The sequence below is a fragment of the Silene latifolia genome, chromosome 10 (assembly GCF_048544455.1).
Source record: "Silene latifolia isolate original U9 population chromosome 10, ASM4854445v1, whole genome shotgun sequence".
NCBI lineage: Eukaryota > Viridiplantae > Streptophyta > Magnoliopsida > Caryophyllales > Caryophyllaceae > Silene > Silene latifolia.
Genome location: NC_133535.1, coordinates 17,256,848 through 17,278,225, shown reverse-complemented (window position 1 = coordinate 17,278,225; position 21,378 = coordinate 17,256,848). Strand labels below are relative to the sequence as shown.

The 21,378-nt window shown below is 33.0% G+C and overlaps 1 protein-coding gene across 1 annotated transcript; it reads right to left on the bottom strand.

Annotated features, from left to right (window-relative positions):
* Window positions 1-17,273: 17,273 nt before the first annotated feature.
* LOC141607201 (GDSL esterase/lipase 7-like) lies at window positions 17,274-20,618 on the bottom strand. Its single transcript, XM_074426561.1, has 6 exons — window positions 20,378-20,618; window positions 19,926-20,098; window positions 18,593-18,832; window positions 17,797-17,874; window positions 17,605-17,716; window positions 17,274-17,488 (listed from the first exon to the last, which is right to left on the bottom strand). The coding sequence occupies exons 1-6, from the start codon at window positions 20,616-20,618 to the stop codon at window positions 17,274-17,276; spliced, it is 1,059 nt and encodes a 352-aa protein (XP_074282662.1).
* Window positions 20,619-21,378: the final 760 nt, after the last annotated feature.

The following is a 21,378-nucleotide window of genomic DNA, read 5'->3' as shown; positions in this document are numbered from 1 at the left end:
AGTGATGGTAATATTTTTTACTAATAAGGACCATTACCAAATACCAATGATAAAAATGGTTACCTACTTTGCAATTACAAAATTATTTGTGACATTAAAAATATAATAGGCCAAGTAATCCAAGGGCAGAGTATAGTCAAAGGTAATTATGAAAATTGTAGAAGGAAAAAAATAAACAAATATTAAAAAGAGGCGTTCAGGTGAGTCGAACCCACGACTAAAAGCAAGTGCTCCATCCTTTCCTATAAGGCTTACCATTTTACTCATACAGATTAATAATATACTTATTACCATTTGATCATTTATTAATTATTCTAAAAATGTCCACCCGGGCCATGGCCCATTCGGCCAAGACCAAGCTTCGTCATTGGGGCCACCTCACCGTGGCTAACACCGTTAATATTACAGGAAACGCTACTACTGCCAAACAGTGGCGAATCTAGGATTTATGGAATGGGGGTGTTTAATAAAAGTTATAGCATAAAAAAACGCCAAAACTCAAATTAGAGCCGGCCTTAACATTTCGGGGGCCTTGTGCAATATTTAAAAAATAGCCACTTTTAACAATAACTTATATTAATATATAATTTTTAATTAATGCTTGATAAATACTAAAACAATAATCTGGTAATGGAGAGCGGTAACAAGGCTCACCGAAGTACTTCTTTTTAAATATGATTACGGTTCTTTAAAATATCACTATATTATCATTGTCACGGTGGTTGGATGAAGGTAAATACTAAATAGCAAATAAGTTGATGCAGGTTCGATGCAAATTTAAAAATAAAAGTAAAAAATGCAATTGTTGGGGTTCGAACTCAGGATGTCTAAAAGTTGGGTGATAGTTTCTACCACTACACCACTGCAGTTAAATGGAATATATGCACACAATTATACATATATCTTTTATTACCAGGATTAATGGGGGTGAGGGTTCACCCCATCACCCCCTATAAATCCGCCCCTCTACCAAACCCACTTGAAATCATACACTTTTAACTATTCATTATCTTCCATGTCGTACGTTCATTATTTCACTTTCATTTCGTATTGTTTGTTTTGATTTGCACCAACTTGTGTACTATTTCCTCTGCTTACTTTTATCTCATGTGTTATATTTCTCATTGTGTTGTTTAATTAAGATTTAGCTATTACTCTTGTAATTTGGTTGATAACCGGGTAATAACACTCAGCTCGCTTATGTTTCTAACTATTTTTTTTAAACAAATAGAGAAATAATTCATTAACAAAATGTCATACGACACTTACAAATGATATCTGTAATCGAAAACGGATCTATTAGAAACTAAAGAAAGCTAATTTTCTTGAAAATTAGGGATCTCAAACCATTATCTGACAATTCGGCTCGGCCTCGTATCGTTATCTTAATGTAGCTTTTGAAGAGGGTATCATTCGTATGATAAATTGTAAAAGGAAAAAATATCTCTTAATGGTTTTCCAGTTAATCCTGGTTCAGCTTCTCTCGTAATATAGACAAGAGTAGTTCGTTGACAGTTCGTCGCTCATTATTTCAATGGATACAAGTTATTTGTCAACGATCTTTGGAACCATTAAGAGATATTTTTTCCTTTTACAATTTATCATACGAATGATACCCTCTTCAAAAGCTACATTAAGATAACGATACGAGGCCGAGCCGAATTGTCAGATACTGGTTTGAGATCCCTAATTTTCAAGAAAATTAGTTTTCTTTAGTTTCTAATAGATCCGTTTTCGATTACAGATATCATTTGTAAATGTCGTATGACATTTATAGTGGTTGTTAGATGATGACAACTGAACCATAATAAATGTGCAAGATCAAATTATAGTGAGGGTTTATAAGGTTCCACCTATAAAAGTAAATAGGTAGAATGATATGGATCAGATTAAAGAAAATACTACTCACTCTGTCCCGGACATTTGTTGTCCTTTTTCATATTGAGGTGTCTCAGTGAGTTATTGTCCTTTCTATTTTAAGAATGAACTTGATGAACAATTTGATCATTTACACTCAATTTGTTCCCCTTATCATTTAAAAACATGGATTGCGAATCTTGTGGTTTTCATAGTACAGTTTTTAGTCATTAATTACATAGGGTCGTATCAAGAATTTCAGAGCCCTTAAGTGGAAACTAATTCGAAGGCCTAGTTACTATATATAACTAGTTGATCCTTATTTTCAAGTTTTTTGGGCTACAAAGTCAATTATTAAGGTTTTAAAATGTAATTAAACCTAAACCGCTCACACATCTTCAGCATCTATACCTACTAGGTTTGGTGTCCAATTCTTCCCGAATTACCTCTATTTATCATCAAATTTTTTTTCTAGGAAATAAAAGTACGTTAGACTTGCTTAACTCATGGTTTATCTCCTTCTCCATTAACCATCTTATCCCAAGACTGATTTATTAAGCAGTAACTCAAAACCTTGCTCTAGTAACACTTTGATATAGAATTAGTATGTTTTAAGCGAATTCTATAGGCTAGAAGTTGTGCAGCGGAATTTATAGAATCTGATTGTGATATTTACTCAAAACAACGAACTAAACAGTATGTAAAATGGTTCAATTGACAAGAGAACAAGATAGATAGGTGAATCTTGATCAATACCTCGCAAGGCAATCACTCGAAGCACTCAAGGCAACCTCGCAATGTAGGGTCGTGTATCTCGCAAGAATGACGAATAAAGCACAAAACTGGAAGTTTTATTGTATTCTGTAATCTGAAAGTAATTAGGTTACATGGCCTTAATTTATAGTAGTCTAAAACCTAATCTTACTTGGGCAACAAGCAAACTAGTTTCCTTAACTAATTAGGAAACAAATAAACTGAAATAAAAACTAACTAGTTTTAAACCCGTGAAATTCACGGGTCTGTTTTTAAAATTTTAAATCAATGTAGCTAATTATTATTAAGATACAATAATTTTTAATTAAGTTTAAATTGTTAACTATAATATGGGCTATTAAATATTGTGCCCGCTAGCATGATCCAGACTTAATCAATGAATATTATATCAAAAACTCCATATTAAGAGTTTAGTTTGGTTAATTGTGAACGACGGACATGATTGGAGCTGTATGTGACATAGGAATTTTATTGTTTTTTATAGGCGGTTTATTGAGAACTAATTGAGCGATATTTTAGGGCAGAAATCTCGCTTATTATTATAGGGCAAATTTTTATACGGATATGGAAATGAAAAAGAAAATTGTGTTGCTATATCCCATAGAAACTAATTAAAAAGAAAAAGATAAAAATTAAATTAAATTATAATTACATATTATGAGAGTGATGATCTCTCTTAAGAATTTGTGTTAGTAAATTTACTAATTTATAATATGAAAATGAAAATCTCGCTTATATCTCCATGATTTTAACATTTTCCTGTAAAAAAGCACTAAGGAATCCAGGATTAATTTTATTTGGAAAGAATCTCCGTAATTTTAGATTTTTAGTATTAAAGAATAATATGAGAAAAAGAATATTCCATATATTCATATTTTATATAGCATATTCTGACTTTTTTTTCTTTTCCATTTCCATTAAATCAAAATTAGAAGATTATTTTGTAGTTACTCTAATATGCTGACACATCAGACCAAGACTAAAATGTGAGATGTCAATATTAGAGCTGGCAAATAATGACACGACACGAAAACACGACACGAACCCGACACGAAATTAACAGGTTTGGGTTGAGGCTCAATGACCCATTTATGTAAGTGGGTCGACACGAACACGACACGATATTTAATTGGGTCGGGTTTGGGTTGAGCTCTCTAAACACGACCCGACACGAATGACCTGTTTAATAAATTAATCGTAATGTTTTTATCTATCATCACATAAATATACTTAAAACTTTCCAAATATTGACATGACACGAAAACACGACCTGAACCCAGACTTATTTTAGCGAGTTAGGGTTGAGGCTTGATGACCCATTTATGTAAGTGGGTCGACACGAACACGACACGAGATTTAAACGGGTCGGGTTTGGGTTGAAGGGTTTGTGACCCGTTTACATGTGACACGAACCCGACACGACCCGATCTGTTTGCCAGGTCTAGATGTCATGTCAGCAGGATTGGCTATTGCATTAAAGAAATATATGATATATGATAGTTTAGCTAGGATTAGGAAATTATAAAATTTCCTAATTTTATTCGTAATAAATTAATTAGCTAAATAATACTAATAATACGGACCAACGAGCACATCTACACGGTTGGATTAACCGTGTATTCAACGTCTTCTGAGTCTTTGTCCACCCAAGTGAGCATCGTCAAATAACTTGACCCAATCTTGAAGCCTTCGACTAAATGTGTTGCATTTCGACTAAGTAGCACTTCATTTTCATAAATCATCAATGCTCCTGCATCAAAACATGGTGACATATGATTTGTGTTAAAAATGTAACCACCTTACTGTTGGGAAATGTGTCCTCGACAATAGTGCGATCAGATGATTTAAATATCATTATTAAATCTCATTACAAGAATACGGAAGGGATGATACATTACATATATAGTCAACTGGTCCACACATATCGGTAATGATTGGCTGGCTAGAGTTTGACATTCTTTGTCGTGCGACGGTGGTGATCGATTGATCCCTTGAGGTCACACCTAAAGGACGATTCCCTTAATTGAAAAGGTTAATTAATTGTATACCGATACAGATTAATTAATTCCTTAAAATTGAACAATTCAATTTGTAAGAGAGAATATTGATATCTTATTTTAATGGGATTGAATAAGATTTATTTTAGTAAATAAAATGCTTTATTACTAAAATTGTTTATTGTTTGAGAAACAATAAAGATAAGAATGAATGGTTGATTATAATTACAAGATATTGTGAATTATAATTATATGACCCATTTTATTTTTGTGATCAAGTATCACTAGTCAATTTGTTGAATGTAATTTAATTAATTTATAAAATGATATTTATGTGATAAATATGCATTTAATTAATTAGTAACATGTATCATACTACATGTGACATATTGTGTGACAAATGACAAATTGACAAAATAAAATGGTAGTCCATTTTATGGTACATGGACCGAAATAATGAGAGTGATGGGTGTTAGTGGGTGAATTATTTTATGGGATAAAATAAGCTTATGATGCCTAGTCTACACCTAGCCTTACATGCCTAAGGTTTTGATAAGAACAAAAGAATAAAGTAAGATGCCTTCTTTGGTATTATTGTAGTGCTCCAACCGTGAGTCACAAAACATTAGGTAGGCTTTTGTTCTTTAATTAATTCTCTAACATATTCATTCATTCAATACATGCAAAAGTTGATGCATACCTCTCTCTTACACTCTTCATCTTTCTCCAAAATTAGAGAAATCTTGATTCAAATTTGTTCAAAAGATTACTAAAATTATCAAAGTAATATATGAGTATTAGTAATCAAATTTAAGGTAAACCACAATATAAACATCTAGTACATGTTAGTTTGTGGGATTAAGGGATAGTTTTGGGTGCAACTAATTGGAGGGCTTCTATTTTGAGGTCATGTATGTTCATCCATTAATGGAAAGCTCAAGAACTAACAAGAAGGAGATCTTGTTGGTGCCCAATATGACCGAAATTATTATGGTGAGAAAATAATTTCTTCTCTTACCTTTTTAGTTTGCATGCATAAGATCTAGAATTTATTTTATGACCAAATAAATTTGAAACATATATGAATATGTTAAATAATGAGATATAGATTTCCAACAAGCGGTATCATGAGCACAAGGTTGTTTGCATGCAAATCGGTTAAGTTTTTCCGAGTTATACGATTAACAAACAAAACTTGTAAATTTGTGTTATTATGATATATCACGAAATTAATTTTTGCATGTTAAAGTTTCTGATCCTAAAATGTATTTAGGATATTTTGGTTAATTTATGGATTTTTATTGTTCATTTTATATAATATTGGCATTAAAATGTGATTTTTATGATAAAAATGTCATTTTTGGACGAAAATTAGCTAAACTTCGAATTTTCCAGTGATTTTTGGATATGTTTTCACATATATTATGTTTAGATGATCTGGAAATTTTCATAATTTTATGAGTTTTTATGCTCGAAATATGGATTTTTCATGTTAAAAATCGAATTTAAATGAAAAATAGGTTAATATGAGAAATATTTCGAATCTGGTCATAGAAATTTAGTATGTTGTCACATGCAATTTTACAAGATGTGTGTAAAATAATTGGCTATAATGAAGTCTTTATGCATGATTTATGGATTTTTGATGAAAAATAGCATAAATAGTGACTTAATTAGTGAATAATTGCTAAAACATACTTCATGACGAAGGAAAAATGTCACATGTTGCATTTTATTATCTTTTTCAGATCTAAAATTGAAAAGTTGATGAACATAATTTTTCTCATGTTTTTATGATTTTTATTGATAAATCCGATAAACCGCAACATAGTTTTTTCGATAATTTTACGAAATTTTAACCTAAGTTTTTGAATATTATGAGTGTCATGGTATTTTTCCAGAATGTTCATAAGTTTAAATTTCAAATTTTGAATTTATTTGGAATTTTTGAGATTTATTTGAAGTTTATAGCATTTTATTGTATTTTTAAGTCCATTAATGAACAATTTTAAGAAATATGAGTTAATTATAGTCAAGTAATTAGTTAAGACTAATTTTGAGTCCTAAGAGGTTAGGGTAATTAACTTGTGCATAAATATGAATTTATGTAATTTATTGTGATTTTAAAAGGTAGAATCACGCAAATCCGTAAAAACCGATTAATATACGATATTGGCTCCTTAAAGGCGATTTAGCATAAAATTGGGCATGTTCATACATATTATAATGCTGCATTTTATTTATGATTGTCATAATTTTATTTTATGTAATTTTTGAATTATGTAATTTTACTTAGTATGGCCTTAGTTTTTAATTGGTATTACCCGAAATGTATGGGAATATCGATTCGGTTGTAATTTATTGTGATCTCATATCACCGTTTTGTAATTTAATAGATTTATTTTATTTTAGTTACAAATGTATAATAGGAAATTATGTAATTTGTTATGTAATTTTATTTATTTCGGAGTTCCCAAAGACGGATTTCTTCAAGATGGCGATACATAAAGACGGTGTTACCTCGAGATGCGTGCCACAACCGAAGTTCAAGGGACCAATGGAGTTGGTTTCCGAATATGTAATAGTTAAATAGTTTTTCTATTTTAGGAAGGCCATACTAGGATTATTTTATTTATGCTTTGCATTTTATTTATATGTCGCATGCATCGCTAAATTGCCATAACTAAAACATGCATTATCTTTTTATCGAGTTTATCGACCGTGTCAATTACAATTATCGTAGTTCACCGCTTTAGTTCACTTAAAATGTGATAGATAATAAATTGACATGACCTCTCGCTAAAATAAACAATTGAGACATAGCCTTACCAAATAGTAGAAACCATGAAAACCTATTTCGCGAGGGAGTGCACTCGGCTACCCCGGGGTACAAACCTTGTTACGTAGGGGAAGTGGGTGATAAATGTCTATCCACCGAATTCATGTTGATGAGGGTTTCATCGGCTACCCCGTGCCCAAGTTAATATGGGTTTGGATCATGGACACATTTATTCGAAATTTGGATTGAACTCAACAAAAGTTTTTCGATAAGGGTTTCATCGGCTACCCCGTGCCCTTGTCGAATGTGTTTTGGGCTATAGATAAATATTAGAGTAATTTTATCGACCGAGAGTTCTAAAAGTAGAATCGATTAAAGAGTTAATCCACCGAGTTATATTGATAAGGGTTTCATCGGCTACCCCGTGCCCAAGTTAATATGAATTTGGATCTTGGAATCATTTATCATAGTTGGGTAGAGGTCACTATGTAAATGCTATACTTGTTTACAAGTATTAATATAACGATGAATGTTTTGTTTTCATTATTCTGTTTTCATATTGTTCTATTTCTTTACCACAATTCATATACGATATCATTTCGATTTTTGACACAAATCTCCATTTAAAACATCGTAACTAAAGACAAATATGAATTTGCTTCTAAAACCTCAAATGAACCATTGTTAAGGATCTCTTGTAAAGAGTATAGATAAAAGTTATTCATTATCAAACAGGTTTTTGATTCTTGATTAACACATCTACTTACAATGGATTGTTTTTCATGTACTTAAATGAATTAAGTACATTGAAGCGATAAATTGTTTTGGTAATTAGTTTTGTCAAGAATTCGTAATTGACCAAAATAACGCAACCACTTCAATGAAAGTTTTAAGACTAAAACGAACAAATGAAGAGTAATCTTCATGAATTCAATTTTGCTTCTCAAAGCAAAGACTCACTGAAATAAGTGGGAGCATTCTCTTAAACCGTTAAGATGAGGACGAGGTTCAAGAAGTAAAGATTATAATGGAATTGATACAAGGTAATGTTAAAAGTAAAGTTATTGAGAATAGCGATACTAAACCTATCAATTCCGACCGATAAAGTTTCCAGTGTCTTAAATATTGGACACTAGAAAGGAAACTACCCCAAATTATTGAAGAATCAACAAGTTAGTTGTGGGACATCTAATGAGACCTTCTTCTTTAAATGTTTATTTGATTAAACATAAATTTTGCTAGTACTACTTCGTCAATATTAGAAACCGGTGGTGGTTTTCATCATTTGTACTTGATACATAGGATGATTAGAATATGACGACTAGCAACAATCATATTGAGAGATAGAGTCTTTGTGTAATCAATCTAGTTTTGGATTTATAGTTGTACTTAATCATGACTATTAAGTGCATAAACTCTAAATAAGAATACAAACTTGTTAAGATACAAAAGAGGTTTCACTTTTGTGACCCTATACACCACAATTTGATGTATGGCTAGCCCATTATCAAGGTGATTATATTCTAAACCAAACTAGAATGATATATCATGAAGATGATGCAAGACTCAAATTGGTAACCCAAGATTAAACCTTAAATTCCGGAATGATTAACGCAAAGAGTTATCGAGTACTCTTGAGACCATTAGATTGTTAATGGTATATGCGTATCTTGTATTCAAAGCAAGATATCTCGTGCCTTTTGGTTGAAAAGGAGATCGAGGTTGTAAATCATTGATCCAAAATAGGTTGATCATTTTCTTTTACCAACGATTTAGGTTGACACTAATGTGTTCACTTAATAAGGTAAATAGAGAAATCTTTGAAGAAGTTCAAAATTTCAAAGAAGCACGATTTAGTCGTGATGGGATTATCAAAGTGAAGACTTTGATATAAGCCAAAGGAAATGTGATATAGTATCACAAGTTAATCTCTCTTAGCACGCATTATGGAATAATGTGTGATTGGATAAGAATTCAAACGCTATTCGATATGGTTTGGATTTCGATCAAGTTACTTTGAGTTACTTGATCCTTTTGGGGATTTTATCATTTTGTCTAAATTATTTTTCCACTAAATCTAAAACGATTCATATGAGATATGAAATGGTAGGGTACCATGTTTGTAAGTTTTCACAAGAAACAAATGCTCATTTTTCCCTTTTCAATTATCACGAGTACGACGGGTTTGAGCCTCGTGAAGCTGTCTTCTAAAATACAAGTTTATTTCTAGAAGATAGAGTGGGAGAAATTATTCAAGAGCCACAAAGAATGTTATGTCGCAAGAAACTGGTCTTTCTTGGCTACATGAGACGTTTTGTGTAAGATGTTGTTTCCTTAAAACCTAGGAGGTTAAATTCGTCACTTGTTAAAAATGATGAATTCATGCTACTTTTAAGAAAGTAAAGAGCTTATAACTTACAAAGAAATTGTTTGATTCGAGTTGATTACTTCTGGAAAGTAATAAACATATGACTTACATGAGAGTGTTTAAGTCACAACTCAATATAAGGCTTAGAGCCATGAAAATCCGAAATTTAAAGGCTTGATTAGTGACAAAGGGTTTTGCACTAATAAAGAGAGATTTCAAAGCTTGATTAGTTGCAAAGGGTTTTGCACTAATTGAAATGCTTAAGTCTATTTGGATCTTCTTAGGGATTGTGTTTCATTATGAGGATATGCGCACAACAAGTGAATCTAAAACCTACTTCTTCAAAAGAAGGAATGTATTCAATACATGTCATAAGTTTTATAGATTTTTACAATCCTAAGATAATGTAAAACTTAAGAGAGGATCTTAAGTAGGACATCAATGAGTTAGAATCAATGTTTTGATCATGTTATAAAACTTTTCTCGATAAGTCGAGAAGTTGTGTTTATACATGGAGTTTAGTGGGAGTTACGAAAATTTTAATTAGTCCGATATGTGGATGACATATTGATCATTGAGAATGATTTAAGACTTTTGGAGTAAAATAATACATCTTTAATATCTAGATTTATACAGATAAATCCACATGATATTAGCGTCAATAAGAAGTCTTATGTACATAAGATTCATGACTAAGTTCAATAAATTGAACATATTTGATTGATTCCATTTGCTTCCGCTGCCGGATCAATTAAATGAGTAATGATGTATAACACTTCATATACTTTGAGTATGATGAATTGTTTTCAAAATCGAATTTAAGTAATCTTTGCCAAGTAAGCCATAAAGATTACCCTTAAGTGCTTGTAGAAGCATTAAGGAAGTAAAGCAAAGTGTTTATGATGCAATTTTGTGTAAGAGTGTTACACAAGTGACAATTGACAATTGAGGTTGCGCATGGTTTCCGACAAAACCATAATCAAAACACATTAGGATGGTTAAGATACCATTGTGGCTATGTTATTTAAGAAATAGATTTTCTAGAATCGTTCTAGGCAATAAAGAACAATGAGAAATATTTAAAACGGAAATTGAGTACACTTGCAATCATGAGATGCGCAAGAGAATGAGTCCCGCACACTGTGAAAATAGTGGGAGCTATTCTAAGGCTAGAAGGCCTATGTCTTGATTGGATCTCGACACGTACTCAGAAAGTTTTGTAATGCAAATGTATACATTACAAAGGAAAACAAGGATGTAGTAAGGTTAAGTAAGGTACAAGATATTGATAAAACCTACTAACCAAAGCCTTCTCATAGGCCAAACATGATGAATCATGTTATTTCAATTGAATTGAAATGAACAACTACATACAAGATCAAATTAGATTATAGAACATGAAATAGTAATCAGGCATTGACTATTCATATGTGATAATCGCATTTGTCGTTCGAGTTTTACTTTAAAACTCTTTTATTATACTTTGTTACATCCAAACGGGTTGTAGAGACAACATTGAACCCCGTTAAAGTGAACACGGATTAACATTGTATTCGCCCATAGTCACTTGTATGAGGTGACGTCTCGAAGTGACTAGAGTGTGATGCGATTGATGGCAAGTTCAAGTGCCATAGAGTCATGTGAGATGACTAGTCGATCACATAGGCGGTATCGTTAGGAACACTTTGTCGGGCAGTGACCGCTTATAGAGTTCTGGCAAATTTATATAGCCTGGTCGTGGCGAGAGCTACTATAGTATTCTAATGAGTCGATTCTTTTGACTAAAGACTGTTCGCCTAAGATGACACAGTTTCAGATTAACTTTGATTTGTGTTACTACGACCTTCGTAAATGGGGTCAAATGGGCATATTTTGGGTTATGATGGCTGTGGCTAGTCGAAGGAATAAGTGCGATAGGAATTGTCCACCCCCTTGTCAGGGTTAAAACAATATCTCAGGGCCACTCGAGGAGTAATGAACTGGAAATGCGTGGCCACGCTCGGAAGGTATCTATGATAGATAAATCCGGTCAATCAGTTATTCTCCAGATCGAGGAAACCACTCTCGATATGATCACTTGCAAGTACGACCCGAAAGACACCTTGCATTGAGTGGGAGATAGTAATAGGACAAGAGAATTGGTGACGCACACTTGTCGAGGACAAGTGGGAGATTGTTGGGAAATGTGTCCTCAACAATAGTGCGATCAGATGATTTAAATATCATTATTAAATCTCATTACAAGAATACGGAAGGGATGATACATTACATATATAGTGAACTGGTCCACACATATCGGTAATGATTGGCTGGCTAGAGTTTGACATTTTTTGTCGTGCGACGGTGGTGATCGATTGATCCTTGAGGTCACACCTAAAGGACGATTCCCTTAATTGAAAAGGTTAATTAATTGTATACCGACGTCTGATTAATTAATTCCTTAAAATTGAACAATTCAATTTGTAAGAGAGAATATTGATATCTTATTTTAATGGGATTGAATAAGATTTATTTTAGTAAATAAAATGCTTTATTACTAAAATTGTTTATTGTTTGAGAAACAATAAAGATAAGAATGAATGGTTGATTATAATTACAAGATATTGTGAATTATAATTATATGACCCATTTTATTTTTGTGATCAAGTATCACTAGTCAATTTGTTGAATGTAATTTAATTAATTTATAAAATGATATTTATGTGATAAATATGCATTTAATTAATTAGTAACATGTATCATACTACATGTGACATATTGTGTGACAAATGACAAATTGACAAAATAAAATGGTAGTCCATTTTATGGTACATGGACCGAAATAATGAGAGTGATGGGTGTTAGTGGGTGAATTATTTTATGGGATAAAATAAGCTTATGATGCCTAGTCTACATCTAGCCTTACATGCCTAAGGTTTTGATAAGAACAAAAGAATAAAGTAAGATGCCTTCTTTGGTATTATTGTAGTGCTCCAACCGTGAGTCACAAAACATTAGGGAGGCTTTTGTTCTTTAATTAATTCTCTAACATATTCATTCATTCAATATATGCAAAAGTTGATGCATACCTCTCTCTTACACTCTTCATCTTTCTCCAAAATTAGAGAAATCTTGATTCAAATTTGTTCAAAAGATTACTAAAATTATCAAAGTAATATATGAGTATTAGTAATCAAATTTAAGGTAAACCACAATATAAACATCTAGAACATGTTAGTTTGTGGGATTAAGGGATAGTTTTGGGTGCAACTAATTGAAGGGCTTCTATTTTGAGGTCATGTATGTTCATCCATTAATGGAAAGCTCAAGAACTAACAAGAAGGAGATCTTGTTGGTGCCCAATATGACCGAAATTATTATGGTGAGAAAATGATTTCTTCTCTTACCTTTTTAGTTTGCATGCATAAGATCTAGAATTTATTTTATGACCAAATAAATTTGAAACATATATGAATATGTTAAATAATGAGATATAGATTTCCAACACTTACTCACGTAATGTAAACATGTTTTAAATGTTGTCATATTAGTTAGAATGTGTGAATGAATGTCATAATGAATAAACATGGTGACATATGATTTGTTTTAAAATGTTACCACCTTGGTCTCGAAATATATATAACCATGTTTGAAATGTTGTCATATTAGTTAGAATGTGTGAATGAATGTTATAATGGACAAAACAAAGTTCGATCGACATTGGACAAATCTCAAATCAGTTGGAGGTGCAAACAACAAGGAAATTAGAGGTTGGACGAAACAATGTAGTTATCTTAAGATGTGGTTGATTATATGTGATAGCATCTAAAAATGGTAACAATCATGGTATAAATGGTGACATGACTGTTTTTGTATAACAATGTTATAATCTTAATCTGAAATTTGAACATATGTCTAACATTTTCATACTCATCCCGTAGAGATTCATGTGCAACCAGAGCCGCTATAAGTGGAGAAGATTCATGTCCCAAAGAGATTAGATGACATCCGCATTGAGCAAAGGGGTGAACGTAGAGCATGCGACTTTTATCAATTGAGGTACGCCCGTGCTAGGAGACCGTCCAGTAGGAGGTCCCGTTTATAATAATGTCAGTACTGTTTCTCGTCCTCCAAAGCCTCCCAAGAAGAAATGAAGAAGGGGCATGGCCCGTTGATGTAACCGTCGGTTTGTAATAATAAAGACTTAGTACTTGGTGGTTTGATTAGTGATGTGTTCTTTTAGGTCACATTTTTTAGTCCCTCGTGATGTTAGGGATATGAAACACTCTATGTTTTGTAACAATCTTATGATGAAAGTTGGACCTTTTTCTTCTAAACAATTTGAAGTCTTCACATGAATGTTGTGACATATGTACACCATTATGGTCACATTATTAGTAGTCAAGTAGTTACATTTCCCGACCAAATAAAGTGGTCACATTTTAAATATGTTAACATATATCACCATGTTATCAAGTATAGATGTTATCATGTTAAGTTCGGGTCACAACACTCAAACATATGTACATATCTCATATAAGGAGTTCACATTTTTCAAGAATCACATTTATGTCACCATATTTAATCTATTATGTTAACATGTTAAGAATCATTTTGAACACCAAAAAATACGACATTGGTACGTTCCTCAAACATAAATACATATCTTTGATAAGGTGATCATATTTTCAATAATCATATATATGTCACCATATTTAGTCTATTATGTTAATATGTTAAGAATAATTTAAAACATAACATTGGTACATTTCAACTAAGGTTGTCACATTTGCAACACTAACGTATATGTCATCATGTTTACTCATTTATGTTATCAAAACAAACATTTTTATAATCTTCAAAAAAATCCAACACTGGACCATTTCTCGGGTAAAATGGTCACATATTCAAAATTATTACGTATGTCACAATGTTTACACATATACGTTGATGCATTTGTTGAATAAGTTTTGGAACGGCCGATCACCCTTTAATTTCCTAAATTGAGATATGACGTTTTGTTGAATGTGCCACTGACATAGACGATGTCTCATTGCTGGATAAACCTATCAGCGTTTTACCATTATTAGCATTAAAACATATGCTAAAAGTGATCACATTTGAAGAGTCTTAAAATGAAAAATTTAAGAACTTAGATGGGAACTTATATGGGAGAGGATATCATATATGTTAATAAAAATAAAATGATATCATCTTAGGATGAAATGCAACCATAATAACAATTCTTAATTGGTCTTAAAAATGTCAACAATTAAGTGATAAATGTGACTACTCTAGAAGATATTATGCAGGATTTGAAAGAATGTTATAGTGGCAACATTTATGCACGAACGTGGTGACATAAGACAATATGTCACATTGTAACCATTTTAATTCATATTGTTACACACTAAGATGGTAACATTGGGACACATTCTACTTTGTATGCATTTTCAGGTGATAACATTTTGAACACAAATATATATGTGACCATGTTTATGCAAATATGTTATCATTATAAGATTCATTCATTTCCAAAACAAAGGATGACTATTATGGTTACAATTCTGACTATGATGATATGGTGACAATTCAGACTATGATGGGAACATATATGGGAGAGGATATCATATATGTTAATAAAAATAAAATGATATCATCTTAGGCTGAAATGTAACCATAATAACAATTCTTAACTGGTCTTAAAAATGTCAACAATTAAGTGAGAAATGTGACCACTCTAAAAGATGTTATGCAGGATCTGAAGGAATGTTATAGTTTCAACATTTATGCATGAACGCGGTGACATAACACAATAGGTGACTAAGTAACCACGTTAGCTTATGTTGTTACGCACTAAGATGATAACATTGTGACATATTCTCTTTTTATGCATTTTCAGGTGATAAAATTTTGAAAACAAACAAATATGTGACCATGTTTATGAAAAGATACTATGCAGGATTTGAACGAATGTTATAGAAGCACCATTTCGCGGATTTTATTCCAAGTAAATACCCTGAAAGATCAGTACTTATGACAAAAGCAACCAAATTTGCAGCTTTGATTAAAATGGTAACACTGTACGCTAAAATGGTAACATAATATGACTGACTTTATAAACTTTTCAAACTAAATTTGCATCTTATATTCGTCATTTTATGTTAATCTTCATATTCATCAATAATCTTTATCTAAAATTGAATCAACAACAACACCATGCTCCAAATTTTCATCTAAAATATTGCCCTAAAATCTCATCAAAAAAGACAACAACATAAGGAAGAAAGAACAAACCTTTACTCATCAACATCGTCACAAAATCACTGTCATTACCATCAACCAATACAACATCGTCCTCGTTCTCAACATCGATAATTTCATCTTGTACGCTAGATTATATACCTCCTCTACCATGTTGTTTTTTTGGATTTAGATGAAAATTTGGAAGGGATTTGGCGTTGGTGTTGTTGTTTCTTCAATTTTAGATGAAGATTTTACAAAAAAAAAAAAATATGAAGATTCAGGAGGTAAAATTGTGTTTGAATTTTGGAGCATGGATGCATGTAGGGAAAGAGATGATGGCACATCAAAAAGGACTGAAAGCTTGTGATGTGGTGGTGTTTCTAATGCGTAATTGTCTCTTACCCTACATAATATAATATTAAGCTATTGCATGTACACCCTACCTTCACTCAAACAATAAACAATAGACATTCCTCAAATAAGATCCGGCCCATATTGTTACAAAACGTTACTATTCGCTCCGTCCCTATCTTGTGACGGATAGCGTCCGTCACAAATGCGAATTTGTGATATAGCTAATCTATTTTATGAGACGATATGGATAGAAGTTGATAAATTTACTAATGATTATATAAATGAGTTAAAGTTAGTTTTTTCTTATAAAGTACTACTTTCTCCGTCACATTCATTTGTTTACATTTAATATTTTTTATGAGTGATATTTTAATTAAAGGTAAACAAATGACTGTGACGGACGAGTAGTTCCATGTCTTTTTGGAAGACTAATGTTTTGACCATTAACACGGTCCATACAACTGCGATTGAAACTCGAGAATTTACTAACCGTAACCCCAAGAATAATATTTTATGGGAAGCCATGACTACTCATGGATGACGGATGGGTAACCGACTCAATTAGACAGTAATTTGGTAGAGATTATAATCGTCAAGTTTTGGATTCGGCGTACTTCATATGTTGATATTCGTTGAATTGTTGATTTGTATCTCCTCGTCAATTAGAGTATTTCGGCATGTTAATCACTGCTTTGTTCAGATATATCTCCCCAAATTCCAAACACATACATTGTCTTGCTCGTAAATCGTACCTAGATTCTAAGTAGGACATATTGAGTCGAGTCGAGTCGAGTGGAGTTCAACTTGAGTATCATGACGACTCTAAAAGCCACATCTTCTCCCAGGAAATAAAATTACAACATTGGATATTAATTGGTTCATAAAGTAATTTTCAAGTCCTTTGTTTCATGCAAGTAATTTAGAGTTCGACAAGTTGCATAAGATTGATGGGAGAAGAACCAGAAGATCCATAAATAACTTCTCTAGAGAAGCGAGAATAAGCAGCTTCGGTAGGATGATAGCCATCCCAAAAGAAGTGTTCATTAGGGTTAGGACACGGTGTTTGCTTCGGAATGCATTGTAAGCCTCCATTTAACCATGTCTTGCAACACGAGTTGCTATTGTCGCTTAATCCTGCACATTTAATTTAGTACACATATGAGATCGGAAATAACAAAAATAATTACACCAAAATAACAAATCCGTAATGTCCCAATTTTAATGGACTTGACTGGTCGACCCGGCCTTACCATATTTCCAAGGATTTGTGATGGCGTCGTAAGAAAAAGAATACGTATGTAAGAGGACGAAGCGAGAACCCGGAAGAGTAGACGTCAAATAACTTAGCAAGAACGGTAACTCCTTGTTGAACATCGACAAAATATTATTAGCATTTTCATCACACTCTATCTTATGCATAATTGATTTTGTTGGCTCTACACCTGTTGGGGTGCATGAGTGCATCCAAGTGGACCCACCTCCATCACCATTACCTTTCTAGCTCCCAAATTGTATAATCTCTACGCGGAAAAAAAAAAACATAATAGAGCGGGTTAACACTCAAAGTATTTAAAAATAATCGATATCTAAACAAGTCTTTAAAGGACATATATACAGAAATTTGTCATCGGTGATGATTTGGTTAAATAATTTTACTTTTATGATATGATAAATTTAATTTCTCGTGAGATTTTGATAAAGGTTTAATTTCACTTTTTATATAAGTTATGGGGCCTAATCACTCCAATGGAAAGTTATGGGGGTTAATTTCACAATGTTATGGGGGGGTCAATCACCACTTTCCCGTAAGTAAAAGTTTATTTTACAATAATACATGTGATTAAGTCGCGTCACCCAAACCATGTGCTAAAAATAACGCGTAAGAACACCACCTCAACTACAAATTTAAGCTGATGGTTAAGTGATCTAAATCAATGCATTATTCTAATAATAATATGTAATGATTTGTAAATGTTCTCTAGCATATTATATTGTAAATTTATGTCTTTTATTTATTAAATAACCTTAAACGATAATATGAAAAGTAAGTTTCAACTTTCAAGTCATCTAAATGTTACAATGTTCCACATTGATCGTGATTATGAAGGAGATCGGAGTTTACTACAGTACTTTATAAACCAAAAGAATTACTTTTTCTATTGTTAATTTGCTAAAATTTATGTAAATCCGCCTCATTACGAATGATTTTGAAATTAAATTTTGAAGCCGAAGTCATACCTTCAATTGTAATGACAATCTATGAATGAGTAGCTGAGCAAAATGTGGGGGATCGTACTGTTGACTAAAAGGAGAAAAAGGCATAAAGTAATTGTTAAGATAATCATTGGTGCCAACACAAACAAGAAATATAGACTTTGACAATATTTCTTGTGTTTCATCTTTGAATGTTGGGAACAATTGTGATTGCACTGTCTGTTTGAACATTTCTATTTGTTGATCAAATGTGTAACATTTTCCCTGCAGAATTATACATCACAAACAAGGAAATACGAAAAATGAGTATATTTGAGGCCTCATATTATTATAAGAAAAATATACAGAGTCAGAGATGAAGCTAAGTACGACTTAATAGACCATAATCCGGGCGAGTTTTTCGGAAAAAATACGACTATAATATAGTATATAGACCAACTTCTTTTTTTGAAAATTTTCTCTATCGTTGCTAGAACTTAGAAATATAGGTTAAATTGATGTTTCGCTCCTAAGTAAATTTTGAACCTAGCTTCGTCCATGTACGGATTTTTTTTCATTTTTTTTTTTGATGACGAGTGGGTTGAATCCCCCCGATCCATGCATTCCCGCACCACCACATTGACCATGTAAGTCACCCCCTTCAGGGGCTGCAGTGGCCAAGTGATCATCGCCCCAGCTGGTAGTCGAACCCGGGACCTCCCAACTCCTGCATTTCTGCAAGCTTCAAGGTTTAACTCAGGTACCACTGGACTAACACCATTTGGTTATGTACGGATTTTTAGTTTTACATAGTCGCGGTATGAATTTATGATGGTATAGCTTGAAAAATACACGGAAATACGAAAAATGAGTATATATGGCTGCCAAAAAAAAAAGAGTATATATGTTAAGGCCTTAAATTAGACCTTTTTATATTGAAAAATTGCGCACCTAAGGATTTTAATTTGAAACCCACAAGTTATTCACACATTTTTAACTAGTTGAACCAATCCATATATATGAACATACAAAAAATAATAAGGATGCCAGAAGATTTTGAATCCCTTTTCAATTTATAGGTCATGTATTCATGTTTACGTACGATTAAACTCTTACAAAGGTAAATAAAAATAGGGTTAAAAGATTTTTTCATGATCAGAGAACCAGCAGTCGCTACTTTTAGTACAAACTAGGTAAACCTCGATTATACAAGAAGCGGGTAACCTGCAAATCACGTACACCAGATCAACCACCCGATTTAGATGGTGACATACTGACATGCTTGAAGTCTAAAAGGCTTTACCGTACCGCCACAAGATTGCTCTTGGTCGGAGATTAATTTAATTTATTTTTTATAGTGGTATCGCACTTGACTTACCAGATCGATTCCCGTTTCTGGCAAAATACCACACGCTGCAGAAGCGTAATTGTAACCTCCCATTGAACCGGGTTTGAATTGAGGAGCGTTTGGTATTGGATCCAAGAGGCCGGGATTATTCAGTCCGAAAAGGCTTGCGTATGGTGGAGGATAAGGCAGACCTAAGTACTCCGCTGCATATGTCACACTAAATTAAGTCACAACTTAATTTCATACAAAAACTAGCATTCGCCATATTCTAAACTTTTCAAATTTCTACTCATCGACCGGAACCGGAATGTTTCAAATCAAGTTTATTTACGTTTCAAAATCACACAAAATCTCTCCACAAGCCATGTTGTTAGAAAGTACCGTACCGTGACAGTTGACAGTTGACACCATGCATGATATCAAAATTTTTGTTTTTTTAACGGTTTTATATACACACCGAGTAAGTTGAACAATGAGCATACCCATAAAGTCAGCAATAGTTCTGCCGTTGGTAAATCTTCCGAGAAGGTCGGGACCAGGAAAGTTGAGACCGTAAGGAGCGTAGTTGGCCCGAGCCATGGTGGGCAGCCAGTTGTTGTTACCATTATTGTCTACTAATGAATCTCCAAAGATGTATAAGGCTGGCGCAAGAGGATTTGATTTTGCTAAAAGAAAATGAGAGAGGATGAAGATAAGGTGCAAGTTCAATCGTGCTTGCAACATTATTGAGAGCGAATATAGGAGATGTAATGCCGTATGATTGATATATAGTAGACCACCTCATAAAAGAGTTGCTTAGAAGTTAGACCAAATTATAATAACGTTATTTGAAAAGGATTAGCTTGGTTCATGTTTATTATGAGAATCTTGTAAATCGATACTAATTGACCTGGCGCGAAAAACTGGACCGTATTCGACCCGACTTCTATACTGAGGGTCTGACCTTTAGCCATAAAACAAAGTGACTTATCCACATATGACCCAATTGAAATATTTGTTCCTGTAAACTAACCATTTTTTTGGCAAAAATAAAGAATGTTTCCTTACAGAGTACCTACATTATTTGAAAACGAAATTAAACTACGAATCGCGTTGACAAATAGAAATGAAAGAAATATGAAATTAGCTGATCAGAAATACCCGTAATCGAAACGTCGTGTAAAATACTGCCCTAAATCAGTTATACCCCCACACAGGTGCTCCTTGGGTTCCGCGGTCACCGATTCCAGGGTTAACGCCTCCTTCCGCACATTGTTGCACACCAAAGATGGAAGTGAGAACTGTTCTCAATATGACATAATATTATAGAGACGAAAAGAGAGGAAGAAGTTATGTGTTTTTTCTGTGTATGAAGACTTGTGTAATAAAAACATAACAGCTAGAAAAGAATCCGATGTAAAAGTTTAGACCAGTAGCAAAAAGGGGCCCCATCACACCGCGCACGTGTCATGAAGCGGAGCCGGGCCGGACGGCGGCGGGGCGC

Excerpts from the sequence above, each read along its gene's own strand:
- LOC141607201 (XM_074426561.1), bottom strand. The coding sequence starts at position 20,618 with ATGTTGCAAGCACGATTGAACTTGCACCTTATCTTCATCCTCTCTCAT. Across the intron at positions 20,099-20,377 it reads AACTATTGCTGACTTTATGG|CGGAGTACTTAGGTCTGCCT; the intron begins GTATGCTCATTG and ends TGACATATGCAG. Across the intron at positions 17,875-18,592 it reads GATTGTCATTACAATTGAAG|AGATTATACAATTTGGGAGC; the intron begins GTATGACTTCGG and ends TTTTCCGCGTAG.